Consider the following 16,662-nt stretch of genomic DNA (forward strand, 5'->3'; position numbering starts at 1 on the left):
CTCCTTCTGAACACCTTCAATGACGGCGACTCCACCACCTCCCTGGGCAACCCATTCCATAGCGCAATCACTCTTTCTGTATAGAACTTCTTCCTAACATCCAACCTGAGCCTCCCCTGGCGCAGCCTGAGACTGTGTCCTCTTGTTCTGGTACTGGGTGCCCAGGAGAAGAGACCATCATCCGCCTGTCTACAACCTCCCTTCAGGTAGTTGTAGAGAGTGATAAGGTCACCCCTGAGTCTCCTCTTCTCCAGGCTGAGCAACCCCAGCTCCCTCAGCCTCTCCTCATAGGGCTTGTGTTCCAAACCCCTCACCAACTTTGTTGCTCTTCTCTGGACTCGTTCCAGCAAGTCAACATCCTTCCTAAACTGAGGGGCCCAGAACTGGACACAGTACTTGAGGTGTGGCCTAACCAGTGCAGTATACAGGGGCAGAATGACCTCCCTGCTCCTGCTGGCCACACTCTTCCTGATGCAGGCCAGGATGCCATTGGCCCTCTTGGCTGCCTGGGCACACTGCAGGCTCATGTTCAGCCTACCATCGACCAGTACCCCCAGGTCCCTCTCTGCCTGGCTGCTCTCCAGCCACTCTGACCCCAGCCTGTAGCACTGCATGGGGTTGTTGTGGCCAATGTGCAGAACCCGGCACTTGGATGTGTTCAATCTCATGCCGTTGGATTCTGCCCATCTCTCCAGCCTGTTGAGGTCCCTCTGCAGAGCCTCTCTACCATCCAGCAGATCAACTCTTGCCCCCAGCTTGGTGTCGTCAGTTCATCCAAGCTTGGCTGTTAATATTTAGTAATGACTGACCTGGTAGCTTGCATATCATGACTGGAAACAAAAATGTCTTTTGCTTTTGCACAGAGCTTGTTCCTAGCTCAAACAAATAGTACAATATTTTACTTTGAAACAGTGACATTGTTATGATAGAAAACCAAAGTCAGGTAATTTTTGAAAGTTATAATAATGTGAATTAAAATTTTCCTCTTCCTCTATACCCCATATAATTAAAGTCATTGTACCACGGCTGACTTTGACAGTGGAAGGATATATAATGTAGAATAATTAAAAATCTATGAAAATCACTACAAATATTTCTAAAATAGCACCTCAATAAAAGTGTGTAGTATATATACACAATGTTTGGTGGTGCTGTCTAAAGATTTTAACTGCAATATTTAAAACCCACTTAACCCATTGACCTCAAAGTAATGTTTTAGCTCATGCTCAAACGTACGTGTTAGTGAAGGTATCAAGATGTTTTTTGGCAATCTTGGAGTTTGTTTTGCTTGGGTTTTTTGTTGTAGTTGGGTTTAGGGTGGGTTGTTTGTTTTAAAGTAATTATAACCTTTTCAAAAGGAGTCTTTGGGATGTCATATTCTAGACATGATCTCAACCCAGATGTTTAATATTGTCAAAATATGTGAAAATTTTCTTTGAACTAACTTTTAAACAGCTAAGAAGAGTTTAGCACATTCAAGATACATTGCACTTTGTGCATTATTGGTTGCTTATTTAACATCATGAATGCATGTTGCCTGCTAAGCTGGAAAGATAAGCTAGAAAGTATTAGAAGTTTCTTAGACCTATTGTCCCAGGTTGACGCAGATCCTCCCTTGCCTCCCACGGGGGCAGAAAAAATGATGAGACTCACACAAATGGATTGCATAAGTGATGGAAAGTTCAAGTTCAGTGAATGTTTTACAGAGAACTACAAGCACAGTGGCAAAAGAGATCATAAAGCACAGAGTCCCTTACAGCATTTCTCTTCTCCCTACCTGAGGGTGTACCCAAAACACCCAGGGCTCTTTCTTCCCCCTGCTCCACTCTAGCCTAAATCTCAGCTGGCCAGATCTGAGGCCCTTCCCTGTTCTCCTCCTGGCATTAAGCCTAGCCAGGCCCAAGAGGCCTTGAGATAACTCCCTTTCCATTACCAAATAGGGAGCATCTCCCATGGGAGCAGCGAGGGAAGAAAGAGGAAGTGTGAGACCTTGCTGACAGATTTATATGGAGCAGGACATCATGGGAATGAAATACGCAGCTTCCTGTGTCCACCCACTGGGCGGAACACCTGGGGCACCAGGGGTGCACCCCATGTGGCAGCAGCAGAAGGTACCCAGCCTGAACTACCACACCTATATTGTGGCATTTATTTTATTTGCTTTGCTATTTAGATGCCAAATCTTAACTGGTTATTTAGTACGATCTATTTACTCTGCCATATCTCTTCATATGATTCTTCACTTACAAATTCTTGAAGAGTCATTTGAAGGCCATTTCCTTCAAGAGAACAGATCTTCCTGAGAGTCCTTTGTGACCTATACTTTAGGATGCATAAAGCAGCTAGAACTTGTGTCCCTTTAAAAGGCCTGATATATTTCATTTCTTTAGGGATGCAATAAGCCTTGTGCAAATAGAATATTCAACACTGTCCTTGTGACCTGCTTTGTCTCTGCAGTGTAAAAGAGCATATCTTGTCTTCCTCTGCTGACAATATTCCTAATATCTTGGGTGAAATTTCACAGTGTGAAATTATTCTTCATGGAGCGTGGACTGCATTGTAGTTTTCTCTAAATCCATACTTTCAGTGCTAGAAGAAATACTCTCACTCATTGTTGGCTTAAATTTTCTTGAAGTGACGCTCAGCAGCCCTAGACCTAGAGGGTAGGTCTAGAAATGTTCCTTGCAGGCATGTATGACATAGTAATGCTGTTCCCTGACCACAAGGGATTAACTGCAGCATCAATTTCCTCTTTTCCTGCACATATTTTCTGAGGTAGGTCTATATAAAGAGCTGTTTGGGATGAGGATGTTTGGGAAAGCAGGGCTCAGCTGCCTGATGATCCCCAGACAGATTAAGTGTTTTTTCTTTGTTACTGTTTTTTGCTTACAACATCATGTTTCCTAGTTAAATAGACCTATTAACTGTCTGGGATTTGTTTCTGTTGTGTCCCATCAGTACTAAGGCTACAATGCACAGTGTTTGGATATTGCTATAATAAAAACCACTGTTATAGAATTGTCTGGATAGAGTGCAATTGCAGGAAGGAGAAAACATGAGGAAATGTATTAATGCAGTGATTTCCAAAAGAGTATCTTAAATACTACAGGAGAAAAATTAACAATGAAGAACCTTTTACCAAGTAATTTGATGTTTAAGGATTCAATTTCATGAGGTAATGGCTTCAATTTCATGGCTTCCTTGCACTAAGTGCAGCATAAGTTGAGTCTTTCCGCACCTTATAGGGTAAAGGTCTCTAATAGGGTAGAAGATGTTGCTGTCTTGTGTTGTATCACAGGGCTTTGTAACCCTCACCAGTAGAATTGTGGGTATTCATTTAAAGCATTGTCTTCATGGAATTTCCTGCTAACTTACTAATGCAAAGATCCTTAACTAATTTTCTTCAGCTCTTCCTAATAAAAAAATAAGTACTAAAATTTAAAAACCTGTGAAGATATTCAAAGATAAGATGAAGCTTCTAGAGTGACTTTGTATTTCAGCTTCCCTTTTCCCATGCCTGTACATTGTCCTTTGCAACAACCAGAAACACTGGCAAACACTTGGAATTCATGTATTACTTTCTGATCGCTTTGGGTGTATGTAGGTTAAAGTTAGAGGCTATGACATCCCCAAAATTGATATGTTTTACAAACTCAAGTTTTCACTTTCTGGATTTGTGCAAAGACCTGTGGCCCTATCAGATTTTTTGAATGTGGATCTCACTTGATCTTGAAGAATGGATCCAGTGTGACTCTCAAAAACCTTTATGACTGCATCCAGATGGTTTTCCAGAGGAAAGTGGGGTGGGTTAGTGTCATCTCCTTAACGTAGGGGGGCACAGCAGAATTGATTTCCCCTTCATATGATATAATCATAGAGTCAACAAGGTTGGAAAAGACTTCAAGGATCGTCAAGTCTAACCTGTCATCCAGGACCTCATGCTTACTAGACCATGGCACCAAGTGGCACGTCTAATCCCCTCTTGAACACCTCCAGGGATGGTGACTCCACCACCTCCCTGGGCAGCCCATTCCAATGGCTAACAACTCTCTCAGTGAAGAACTTTCTCCTCACCTCGAGCCTAAACTTCCCCTGGCACAGCTTGAGACTGTATCATCCCTTTTCTTGGTGTCTCCTGAGGTACAGCCGTACAAAAGGATGCAGAGAGACACACAGGAGGATGAGATTATGTAAGAAGGGAGTGATCTTGAAAACCAATCTTGAAGTGTCAACAGGCACAGTGTAATGTTGGAAGACAAGCAGTGGAATCTGAAATAAAACCTTAAGCTTTCTCTAAATCTCGAAGTAAGTTTAGGTTATTTAATTTCAGAATGTCAACCTAAAACAGGCATCAGAAGATAAAGCAGAAGGACCCCAAGGAAGAGATGACAGTTATTGAGGCTTATAGGATAAGTTAATAAGTTTATGCTAGGTAAATACTTCTAAGATTGTTTCCAATATAACAAAAGGTAAGAAGAAATGGAGCATGAAAAATTCATAATCAACAGAAGAAGCTGTTTTGAAGAGACAAGTAATTTACAACATAAAACAGAAATAGCAAAAAACAGAAGCAGAAGTTAACCAAGGCAAATCAGAATGTGATGCAACTGTCAATTCTGCAATGAAAAATTACAGCTTGAGAAGTTAGCTTTTGCCCTTCCCCCCCACCCCCATTTTATTTTATCTCTTGGTGGATTTCAGAGAATAGGGAACCTCTCTAACGTTATTTTTCTGAATAAAAAAAATGGATCTGCCTGGAAGGGATGTGCATGAGAATTTAAAAAATATTTTTCTTTTATCTTTAAGCTCTATTAAGTTTACCTCTATTCTTCCCATGTACTCTTATGTCACACTTAGAAGAGAGTGAACCAGAATTTGAGGTGTATTTTTTCAGCAACAGACTTTGAGAATTTGCCTCTGGAGCTATATTTATAGGAGTGGCACCAGCTCCTAATGAAAATTATTAATTGTTTTGCTCTGTTTTTATTTTGTTATTATTTCATTTTGTCATTATTTCATTTTGTCATTATTATTATTTTTAACATACATTAATATGTGTAAATGTTCAGCGCCCTTTAGATATGTGTAGACAGACTGGGAAAAGAAATGTCAATACAAAAAAGAGTTGTCTTTTTCCTTGATGCCCATCTTCCCTTCTCAGATGGCATTTTGCAGCATTATGATTTTTCTTTCTGAAAAGTTGTATTACCAAATGCAAGAGACCTAAATAAATATCAGCCTTTAAAATTACTGGGTTCACAAAATGTAGGCAATTAGATAATTGATTTTTTGGATCTTGCATTACATTGTATAAATCAAATCTAGACCAGGTCTGGTCTCATCTCCTCCTACTGTCATTTTCTAACCTGTTGAAAAAATGACAAAGTGCTTTGACCAGTACACCACTGAGAGACTGGTGCAAAGACCAGAATGTTAAACAGTTTGGGTGGTTCTTTGGATAGGGCAATATTCAAGCATCTTCAACGTAGTGGTCACATACTGTCTATATGATAAAGGTCCTTGCAACAGTATCTTGAGCTGTATTGGGTGAGATGCTCTGAACTGCTGCTGTGCCAAATCTTTATTTCCAGCCAGCCTGTGGTTGTATACCTCTACCTCTACCTCAGTACAGAAATGATTCACTGCTATTTATTATTGTAAATTATGTACAAAACACTTCCTAACTATCTTAAGTATGTTCCTGGAGACTCTCCTATGTGGCTGTTCCTCAGGCTTTATGTTATGGTATAATGCAAGTATCGTTTCTCGATATGGTTCTGTCATTGCACAGCAGGAATTCATCAAACTGCATAATGAAAAAGGTACAGCCAGTTTCTCCAACAAAGTAGCTAATTAATACTTTGAAGTATATAAATAGTGCCTATTGTGTGGTCCAGCTATAGCATGAGTTGCCTGGGAAAACCTCCAGGAATGTCCCAAATTCCCATTTTGAAAGCTCCTGTACCAATTAAGCCAGTTCTTTGTGGTGAGGTTGCTTAGGTGTTTGGGCAATTACTTAGTCTCACATTGATCCATTGTTCCCAATCAGTCCACTTGGGGTGTTCCTAGACCACCATAGCTTGTAACTAGGGGAACTTGAATTCCATCCCTCTATCCCACTTATAACTTAAATTCCATAGCTCTTGCCACAGGACTATTTTTATTTCGTGCTGAGCCAGAAAGGAAACACTGTTTTGATGAAAGTGTCTAAGAAATAGTTTGCAGCTGCAAAACAGAGGTCTGCACTGTCAGCTGCAAGCAGAAGTCCCATTTCCCCTCCCACACAGTATTTTAAGTTTCTGGAAATACTATTTTACCAGCTGTTTGGCACAAAGATATGACTTTAAAGTTCCAGTGTGTAGAATCTTGCAGATTGACTTGTCTTGCTTAACACAGATAGAAGAAGGTCCCTATTCTCCTGCTATGTTGCTGGTTAAACGAAGTTTCAGAGGTGAGGACAGTTCAGGGACTGCAGATTATTCCATGCATTATGAATGAAACTGTTAAGTGGATATTTCAGATGAAGTGCTTAGCACTGAAATAGCTGTCAGTTAAGTCATCATTCTTAGGTTTCCTCACTAATGGCTGAGTATGTGCATCTCTGAGATTTTATGTAAGCTGCCTGTCCAGAGTTTAAGGGTTCAAACTTCAGAATATTTCTGAAGTATTCTTTTTTTCTTCCCCCCCCCAAATTTGAGGGCATGCAACAAAGAATAGAGAGAAAACTACCCATATGTCGTAGCATTCAAACCATGAACTGTGCCTAGGTAAGGCAACAAGTGTAAAATAGAGACTGCAAAACCAGAGAGAAAGCCAGTGCAAAATGATGTTAATATGTGCACTTAAATATCTGCTGTTCATTTAAATATTTTACTCAGTGCAGGACTTGTGGTCATTTTTGGCTCAACTTTGAGTTTGGTGGTTCAATGCTTTGATATTATTTGATTCTGTTGTGAACATGGGAGTAGTGGCCAACACAACTTGTGCTGTTGATATATTGTGCTGCTTCTCACTAGCTCACTGTGGACAAGCAGTCTGGGCCAGAGTCCACAATCTTGCACATCACAGCTAACTGTCATGAAATGCACTGTGTAAATTGGTCCATTGCTTAATACAATTCTACAGTTTGGAATCATCTGATCTTATGCATCAACCTTTTTAGTAAGAAAAACTGAATGGAGTGCTCTTTCCCAGAGGTGATCTTTCTAGGTGAGGAATGAGACATAATAACAAGGTAGTATATGGAAGGTTTCTACAGCTGCTGTTTGGAAGATAATTAAAATGCATCAATCTCAAATGGTGCTCTTTGCTATTCAAAACCTGCTTTAGAAAAATATGAAGTGAGAAAGTCACAAGCTCCATTCAAGTTTCTATTTCCACTGTCCTTTCAGTTTCTGTAATGTTACTGTGGTGTTTTCACTCCATTTTGTGTGAACACTGACTGAAAAAATTAGTAGTCTATAGCATATCTGCAGGAGGTCTGTACGGTGCAGGTATGGCAAGTACAGTTCCAAAGATTAATTTTTTTGCATTTGGAGTAAACTTTACTTTGCATGTAGTGAATCAGATAGCATCTCCAAGTGTGAGTTTTGTCATTAGCATGTAACAGTTCAAAACTAGTACTTCTGACTGAGAATATTTCCTTTTCCCGCAGCTAATGGTTCATGTTAAGTCTTAATGTAGCTGAGATCATATTTTACAGGTCAGACATCGACAATATTTAGGTTCTGGCATCTCTCAAATATCTCACAAAGCTTTCCAAATTAGCCAGAACTGTAGGGTTCTCTTTGTGTCATACTTTTTATTCTTTTCTTTTTTTTTCTTTCTCCAAAGAGGGTCTTGCACCCTCTGATGAAGCATCCTTCACAGCTCTTTTGATTCAGTCACAGCACTTGGCTATTGAAAGGTGTTCTCATTTGGCTAATGCTAAGGCGAATCATATCTGGATTATGTACATGTTGTTACTGAGTCTTTTGGGGTCCATAACAACTTTGAATTTATTCAGTCTTCCTTGACTAAAATGATCTCTTCATGTGGATTCAAAAGAATTATTAAGGTCCTACCCTCGTCTTGTATCACAAGAAACTGACAGAAGTGTATCAGTGTATATATATGCATATAGTGCACGTGTTAATTGAAGCTCAGGCCTTCTACTGTGTTATTTTCTTTAAGGGCCAATACAAACCACAGAATAAGATATAATTTATACTTCCTCATCTATTATAAATAGCAGAGATTTCAATGATATGTCTCAGTACTATGTATATTTCTCAGTAAACTATACAACTATGTCTGTGTTGTTTGAATAGATACTTCATGCGATCATTTTTCAGAACAGAACTGCTCTGATATGCTTTCCACTGAGTTATTTCATTGTAGGAAGAAGAAAATTTGGTGGTCACTATTAACAATATTTTTCTAACAATGTTTGTATAGCAGGGTATCCAAGAATATGGATGGATATTAAATCTGGTGCCTAATGTCAATTTACGATGACAATTTCAGTGGTGATTATGAGCAAGTGTGTCCTGTTTTGCAGCACCCATAGCCCATCACTGCACAGGTCTTGTCTGCATGCAGAAGTTGGAGTAATTTGGACCAATTCTAATAAATTAATGTAGTATTTCCATAATATTATCTCAGTTATAATTTTATGTAGATGCAGAAAACATATGAGCACAGTGACTTTGTCCCTGTTTGTGTTGTATCATGGAAGGTACTTGCACATCTAGAATTATTGCGCAGAAGTCTTACCCAGAAGAGTAAAACTAGTATAAAAGGTGTGTAGGTCTATTTGTTTTGAAAGCCAGTATTTAAAATCTATCCTTATTCAAGTTACATATCTAATCACTTAATACCCAACATGGCAAGCATTTGTAAAATTACTTCTGCAGTGAATGATTAGGCACTCATGGGTGCTTCCTACTGCAAGCTCACAGTGAATTAAATTCATGCTGCTAGGATCAAGGAACTACCCCACTAAAACTTGACAACATAGAGCCATAATCAGAATTGTTTGCCATAAGAGCTGATTCTAAGACTCTTTGTCAGCATTATGAATGGATTATTAAACAAGATTTATAATACCTACTAATGTATCTTTAATGGCAATGTAAAAGAAAAACTTCAATGGATAAAGTGCCATTATTTTTAACTAAAATACTTTCCTGTAACCTTACATTCTTTTCTCATAAAACTATTACAAATAATAAGTATTATGTTAAGTAATAAGCAATATAGAAATGGTATTTTAAAATTATAATTTACCTCATAATTAATTTTATAAAATATTTTGTATTGCAGGTTGGTATTGGGAAGCCTCATTTATATAACAGGCACAGTGAAAGATGTATAGAGAAAAATACAGAACTCATTGAGATAGGGAAGGATAGCAGTACCTAATAAACTCTGATCACTCATTTTCAGGGCTGACTATAGCTTTTATTTTTATATTTTTAAGCAATGCAGTATTTTTTATGATGCTTAACATATTTTCTAGTGAAACTGTGTATACCACGTAAACCATATGTATAAAATGTACTCAGAGAAAAATCCTTAACGTCCTTTCAAACAGTCTCAGAGAGGAAGACTATTCCTCATGATCTATGATACCAATTTGTTGAAATTTCTTTTCTAGGTTTAACACAGTCAGTTTGCTGCTTATGCCTATTGTTGTGCTTGATGCTCATCCTTTCAGATAAAAGGCTGGTCAGCTTTTATGAGGAACACAGTGTAGTTTGATTCTTTATAGATTAACGTGGATCATTATATATAAATCTCAGATATATTCGATCTCATCACAGACCACATCCAAGAATCATTTTCAGGAAGATAAACTGTGACAGTGATTTATGTTGTATTTTGAGAGTGTAAATTCCACTGCCCTTTCACATGTGTTTAAAGAATATAAAATTTTGTTATTGATGCTTTTCATAGTCATCAACAAAGCATGAATGCCATTCTTTAATGTCATGCTCTTTAAAGTGTTGGCGTAGGATTATGCATACTGTTTGATTCAAACAAATTAACGCTATACAGTCTGTGTGCACACTTTTTAATGATAAATCATGACTGAGTTCCATCTACATTTTATATTTCAAAGGCTGGGAAAAGTTTTGTGATTTAAATCTTGTTTCCAGTCATCATGATAACACAAAATGCCATCTGTGACTAGAAACAGGATTTGGCTATTAAGAAAATGGCCAAAAGAGCAGTGAGGGAATAGAGTATCACAAATGACAGTAGAGAGGGAAACTTTTAAAGATCTTTTAAAGCTTTTTCTGTGGAAAAAAACCTGTGGGAACTTAACATAAAGTTGGTATATGCTACAAATAATTTTATTCCACTATGAGAGAGAAATAGTGTTAATAAGAAAAATTAGAAGAATGTAATTATTTTTTAATTGCAAATTAATTGAAACAGAGGTCTTCGTAAACTTTTCACATAATGACATTTCTTTCTGTGTAATAAGGTTTCTGTATAACTTAAGCATGTCTATTTTGTAGATGTGAGACCCAATGAAAAATATTATCTGGAACATATTTTGTTGTGTATAGCTTTTAATGATGATGACAGAGTTTCTGTAAAAGAGTTTGGATAGTGATAACTCTATTATGTGTACCAAGGAAAGACATGAAAGGACATGATGTGGGGTTTAGTTACAATATGGAGCCCATAATTTTCTTTCTTGTAACTAATGTCACCTCCAAGTTTGCTGCTATAAACTGTCACTTTTCAGTACTAACTTAATCTGGTTTACCTTCAAAGTCCGCACAATGTTGACAGGTTATTTCATTAGAAAATCAGTTGCAGTTTTAATCTCTTCTGTAAAACATTGACTCATTTAGATTGGAAGGACCTTCTGAAGGCCCTGCTCAGAGCAGGTGAAGTTAGATAAGGCTGCTCTGGAACTTTTCTGTTCAGATTTTTAATGTCTCCCTGGAGACAGCAGCGTCTCTAAGCAGTGTTTTCTAATATTTTATCATCATGATATTTTTCCTTATGTAGAATTGTAATCATTTAGGAGCTTCTTCTGACTCCTCTCCCTTGCTATGTTGTCATTTTAGTGTCTGCTTTTAAGAAGAGTCATTTCCAGTATACCAATACCTGTCTTGTATGGGGGAATCTAAAACTGAGCCCAGTATTCCAGAATGCATTCTTACGATGAACTAAAGAGAAATATTCATTTTTTATTTGTTTTTTCTAGTGTGGTCCAATATGCACTTGGTCTCTTTTGCCTGGACAAATCATTAGGAGATGGGAAAATGGTTGTGGAGGTTTAAGCATATGGAATGAGAGTACAAGTCTTAGAAGTGCTAGCAAGCACTGCATTGAGCAGAATATAGCATTTAGATGAAACTGTCAGGTGCAATTCCCAATTTTCTTGCTGTAAGCTTAGTGGGGTCAAGTGAGGTTCACTATGCTCCATCTTACTCAACTACGTCAGATGGTAGATGAAGAAGTTATGAAACTGTGTGGGATTTCTAGTTGGAAAATATTTCTTTGCTCAGCCCTCATGTATGGGTGTTTACTGACCCAAGCTGAACAGAATGTGCAACCCTATGCATGGTTCTGCTATTTATCACTTGGTAGCACAAGTGTCACCTGTGGGTACCTGTCTCTAAGTTGATAAAGGTACTGTGTCATGTGAACCTTGAAAACTGAGGGGAATTTGATTGCCCGATGTTGCAGGTCCTGTGTATATAGAAGTATTTGCTGATTAACTGTCTCTTCCTCTGCACCAGAGCAATTTTCTGAATTCCCAAGTGCAGAACACATTTGTCTGAAATGTGCAGTTTTGCCTTGTACTCCAAAGTTTTTAGTTTATTCTCACTTATACTTAAATCAGTTCACTGTAGATTTGGTTAAATGACAAAAGCATTGAAAGAGACCAGCCATTCTGTTGCACAGAGCAAAAGCCACATTTTATTGTGAAGATGTTACTGCAGAGATATTTTTTTTCCTGCTGTTTAACCAGTACTTTCTTGAAAAGGGTCTATCCATATGAATTGCATCTCTGAATCTCAGGTTCCTCTCTTATGTTTTAAATGTAGTATTAATTGATGACATGTTGCATTGTACTTTCAGGTCCGTATTTTTACCTATCTGATTGGAAGGGAAGCTGCTTTTGCTGATAACCTGAAGTGGATGGCCTGTGCTAACAAAGGTTAGTTAACCTTCCACTGTGAAAGCCTTGTTTTCAAAACCTTGTTACTGAGTCTTCCTGCATGTCTGACCCTCCTATGGACCCTGTCACTGACAACTAGTTGGAGGGGATGGGTTGTATTTTTTTTTCAGGAATGGAAAAGAAGGAAAAAGGTTCTTTATCTTGTAGAATATTATTTAGAATGAAAAAAAAAAAAATAATCCCCAAACCACAACCCATTTTGAAATGAGGGCTGTTGGTTGTTTTGCCATTTTTTTTCTTTCTATTTTTAATATCCACAGAGCTTTTAAACTATGCAATCTTAAATTTTTATTCTGAGAACAAACTTTAATTTCAAGACATTGTTTCTACTATAGCTGTTACTTGAGTTTGGTTCCTAAGAACACTGGCTACAAGCCCTGTTGAGTTAGGAATGGTATATAAAGCACCAGGCATCCTACGCCCTGAGGAACTGACAGTGTAATTGAAAAAACAGTTTTATGTTTTTTTAAGGAAGGAGCATTAAAACATGTAAGATGCTGAGATGCTACAATAAAAAGAATGACTAATGTAACGTAAAAAAACAACAACCAAGCCACTAATTAATCTTCAGGTTTTCCTTTTCCATTCCTCTTGGAAAAAAAAAACCAACAAAGTTCTTTGTTTCCATTGTGCCACATTACATTATGATGAATTGCATCAGGTGCTATCCATTTAGTCATTATTTCCTTTAACTACTGTTATGTCCAGCTGACAGAAATTACTCAGTTTGAAGTCTTGTCTTAATCAGCTAATATTACACCATAATTTAGTTTAAATAATAGTATAAAAGTCCTTTGAAGCATCTTTTTTGAAGACATTTAATCAACAAAATCTTAGCTTTTTAGCCCAGCTCTACAGATTCATAAAGATCTAAGTACAGCAACTCAGAAATTAGGACCAGGCAATACGGGCTGCCTCGGCAAATCATCTGGTCCACGTCTTCCTTATTCCCAGAGGGGGGAAAGTGATCACCTTTGTCATTCCTCAGGACTACTTTGTTCTTTTCAGAGCCATGTTGCTTTAAGTAAGAATCTTACTCATATGAATCAACTAAACAGCTTAATGACTGCTTCTATATTTTTTTTCTCTCCGCTAAACAGTTACAATACCTGCTCTCTGATACGTTACAATGCAAAAATCTTTTACCTTTAATCAGTAACTAAATACTTTTTTTTTATATAGCTCTGAAAAATTACCATTCAAAACAGCATAAGTTATCATGTCAGACAGCATGGAATTAGACCTTGTGCAGTTCTCAGCTACAGCTCATCCATTTTCTTTTAGTGAAATGGAGGATTACAGCACAACAGATAAGTGTAGTAAAGCTAGTCTAAAGATGGGTTCAGTGACTGGACCACAGTTTACTGCTTGCATGGGTGGGCCAAAATACATTGTTGTCACCGAGGGTCAATGACCCTAAAATCAATTTTCCTCACAGTGATTTTCCCCTTGGAAGCACAACATAGATGAAAGCTGTTTGCAGGGTTTCCAGCTGACTGGACTGTGGACAGCAGTCCTTTCCTTCAAAATGGGTCACAGGGGAAATTCATACCACCTTGCAAAACTTCTTTAGCTTCTGGACTCTGACGGTGAAACCTTGGAAAAACCCCAAGCATGTTTTTCTGTTGCATTTTTATGTCTAAGTAGGACATATCTAGAGGGAGTTGGCTTAATGAAGCAAAACACCAAACCATTTTAAATACATTAAAATGTTCAAGAACCCCAGAGTCCCCCTAGAGCGGTTTGTGAAATTTGCAGTGATTTACTCTTCAATATCATAAGCAAGTGAACATAAAGGGGAAGCATAAAGATTTAATAGTATTCTGATGTGGACAAAGGTAAAAGTTTCCTAGTGCTTAGTGGACACTTGCCAAATTTCAAAGCAGGCAGGCACTACCTTTCCCTCAGCAGTCACTTATTACAGCTCATCACTGTGGTTGGCATATTGTAAAATGGACAAAGGAGCGGATTCATCAGTACAAAGGAGCAGAGGTTGAGCAAGCAACTTAGAGAAAAATGCTTTGCATATCAGAGCTTGGATAGTGTCTCTAACTGCCAGCAGAGGACAGATCAGCCCTGAGGCAAACTGTGCCCCAGCTGTAGCGGTTTATTGTATTAGCGGAAGAGAGCAGTGTACAGGAAGCCCCAGTCACATCCATTCCCATTATTAGCATGACCCCAGCACCTCGTGCACTGTGGGCTCTTGTCGGGGGGTGGCAGGCAGCCAGTTACAGATACTGTTCACCTGCTTGAGAGGCCTCATAGGTGGGGGGGTGGGGGGTGAGGAGGGCTATTCCCCATGGGACTTTTACAGCTGCAGAGAAACAATGAATTCTCTCCTTAGTCCCTAAGCAAAGAGGATTTTAAAATTCTGATATTTTATTAGTTGCAAGAATATTGCATCTTTTTTGCACAGTGTCCAGAAAATGAAATATACTGCATTCCATGTAAAAATCCATTGGAGGCATTTTGAAAAGTTGAGTCTAATGGTAGACATTTTAAAGAAAAACAAGGCAACCAAAACCATTGCAAGGACTGCATACTATGGAAAAAGCAGCTCACTTGCAGAGCCTGTCTGTCTTTAACCACATTATACAGATTTCATGACTGTCACTACCAAATCACATTTCCTTCAGGATTTCTTTCATACTGGGGATGGGAAAAAAAAAAAAACACACAACAGTTGTGCTGACTTTGAGGGGCTCTAAGGTGGCATAATTCACGCACCAGGAAGCTGAGATGCTGGTGTTAGTATGAAAAAATTCAAGTGTGGGTTTACTGCTATTGCTTACCTGGCCTGAGCTGCTATATTCAGGAACTCCAGAGCATGTCTTTATCTGATGATTAAACCTTGATATAGGAAAAGTAAGGTTTTTAAAACCATGGGGTACCTCTGATCAGTGGATAAGAGGGGTAAATTTAGCAGTTTAGGAAGCTAATTCGTGTGATATTTGACATTTGTTACACACAGCCACAAACACATGAATCATCAAAAAGTCTAAATATACAGAGAAAACTAAGAGAATGTTACCTAATGTGGACCCTAGCTGTAATAAAGTAAGTTTGTTAGAATTGTCCCATTAAAAGATTGAAAAAGAAATACTAGAACAAGCATTTAAAATATTGGAAATACAATGCATGTAGCATTTGCAATTCCCTTTACTTCAATGAAAAGAAGGATAAAACTTAAAACAAATTCTTGCAGAAACAAAGTAAATAGATGAACCATAAAGTCACAGAAGACAGGTAATTTTTCATATTGCACAGTTATAGGAACCGTAAAATTGTTGAGGATTTTTCTAATGTGAACTACAAAAGCACAAACCATATTGATAAGGAGATTAAACAGACAAAACCTTCAATGCAAGAGAGGAACTCTCCCAGAAATTACAAATTAAATCCAGCCCTGAGATGACATTATGAAGAACCTGGAGAGAATCCATATGTTGTGTCTTCTAACACCATCTTCATCTAAGTCTTGCTTTGTACATATCTTTAGCAACAAATTTTATATTTCAGTGCACTCAGTTATTTGAAGCAACCTGATAAAAAGGAATAAATTCTCTAAGGCTTTCAACCTTTCATCTGTTGTGGCCTGGTATAGGGTTAAATCTGTTAAACACAGCTGTGGTTTATAAAAAGCTGGGGGTTTTTTGCATTAAAAGTACTTGCTAACTGTGACGTTTTCAGATGTCACACTCGCTAGGCGAGGAACACTGCATGGCCAGTCTGCAACTGCAGGCATGCCAATATGCATGTGCTGATTTACCACCTGGCTGCTTCCAAATCCAATATCACTTCTTTCAGTCTTGGGATAGTCACAAATTTTCACTTGTCTTTGAGACCTTTATTTTTCAAGTCTTAAGTTTATATGAAATCGATTCAGACTTACGATTCTTTTTAGTCTTAGATAATTAAGCCAAAAACTGTTGTGCAATTTAGACATATGATTCATACATACTACAAGAAGAAATAAGTACTTTGTATCCTGCTGCTTGGAGACTTCTATGTAAGTTGTGATATTACATGCATTCTCAGAAATATTACTGAGAGAAAAACCTAATGTAATACACAACTGCATGAAGAATAGTTATAAAAAAAAAAAAAAGAAAGAAAAGAAACAAGCAAAACAAGATAAAACTATTCATTGTTATCCATAATCTGTTACATGTATAAACCTGTATGGGAACAGCACTGAAGTGTTTCACATCAAGTACTGGTTTCTGTACCTAAGTTTTTCTTCACTTTTGTTTCAGTAATCAAGCCAAAATTTATCACTTGAAAAGCTCACAAACATTTGAGAAGGCGATCAGAATGCATGCTCATTTAAGTCAAAGTATTCTTTACCTCAAAGGTAAAGACTGGAGGTGAGGAGAAAGTTCTTCACTGAGAGAGTCGTTCGTCATTGGAATGTGCTGCCCAGGGAGGTGGTGGAGTTGCTGTCCCTGGAGGTGTTCAAGAGGAGATTGGACGTG

The 16,662-nt window shown here is 38.0% G+C and overlaps 1 protein-coding gene across 5 annotated transcripts in view; it reads left to right on the top strand.

Annotated features, from left to right (window-relative positions):
* The window catches only part of CACNA2D3 (calcium voltage-gated channel auxiliary subunit alpha2delta 3), a 432,799-nt gene that overhangs the window by 260,504 nt on the left and 155,633 nt on the right, over positions 1 to 16,662 (top strand). For all 5 annotated transcript variants that reach the window (XR_010990518.1, XM_068163805.1, XM_068163807.1 and 2 more), the window contains exon 12: positions 12,088 to 12,166. Coding sequence is in view for 4 of the 5 variants with exons in the window: in XM_068163805.1 (XP_068019906.1) it covers positions 12,088 to 12,166 (79 nt within the window). In the remaining variant the exon portion in view is untranslated. The remainder of the gene's footprint in view (positions 1 to 12,087; positions 12,167 to 16,662) is intronic.

The sequence above is a fragment of the Melanerpes formicivorus genome, unplaced genomic scaffold (genome assembly GCF_026170545.1).
Source record: "Melanerpes formicivorus ecotype bairdi unplaced genomic scaffold, bMelFor1.0.p_v2 SCAF_74, whole genome shotgun sequence".
Taxonomy (NCBI): Eukaryota; Metazoa; Chordata; class Aves; order Piciformes; family Picidae; genus Melanerpes; species Melanerpes formicivorus.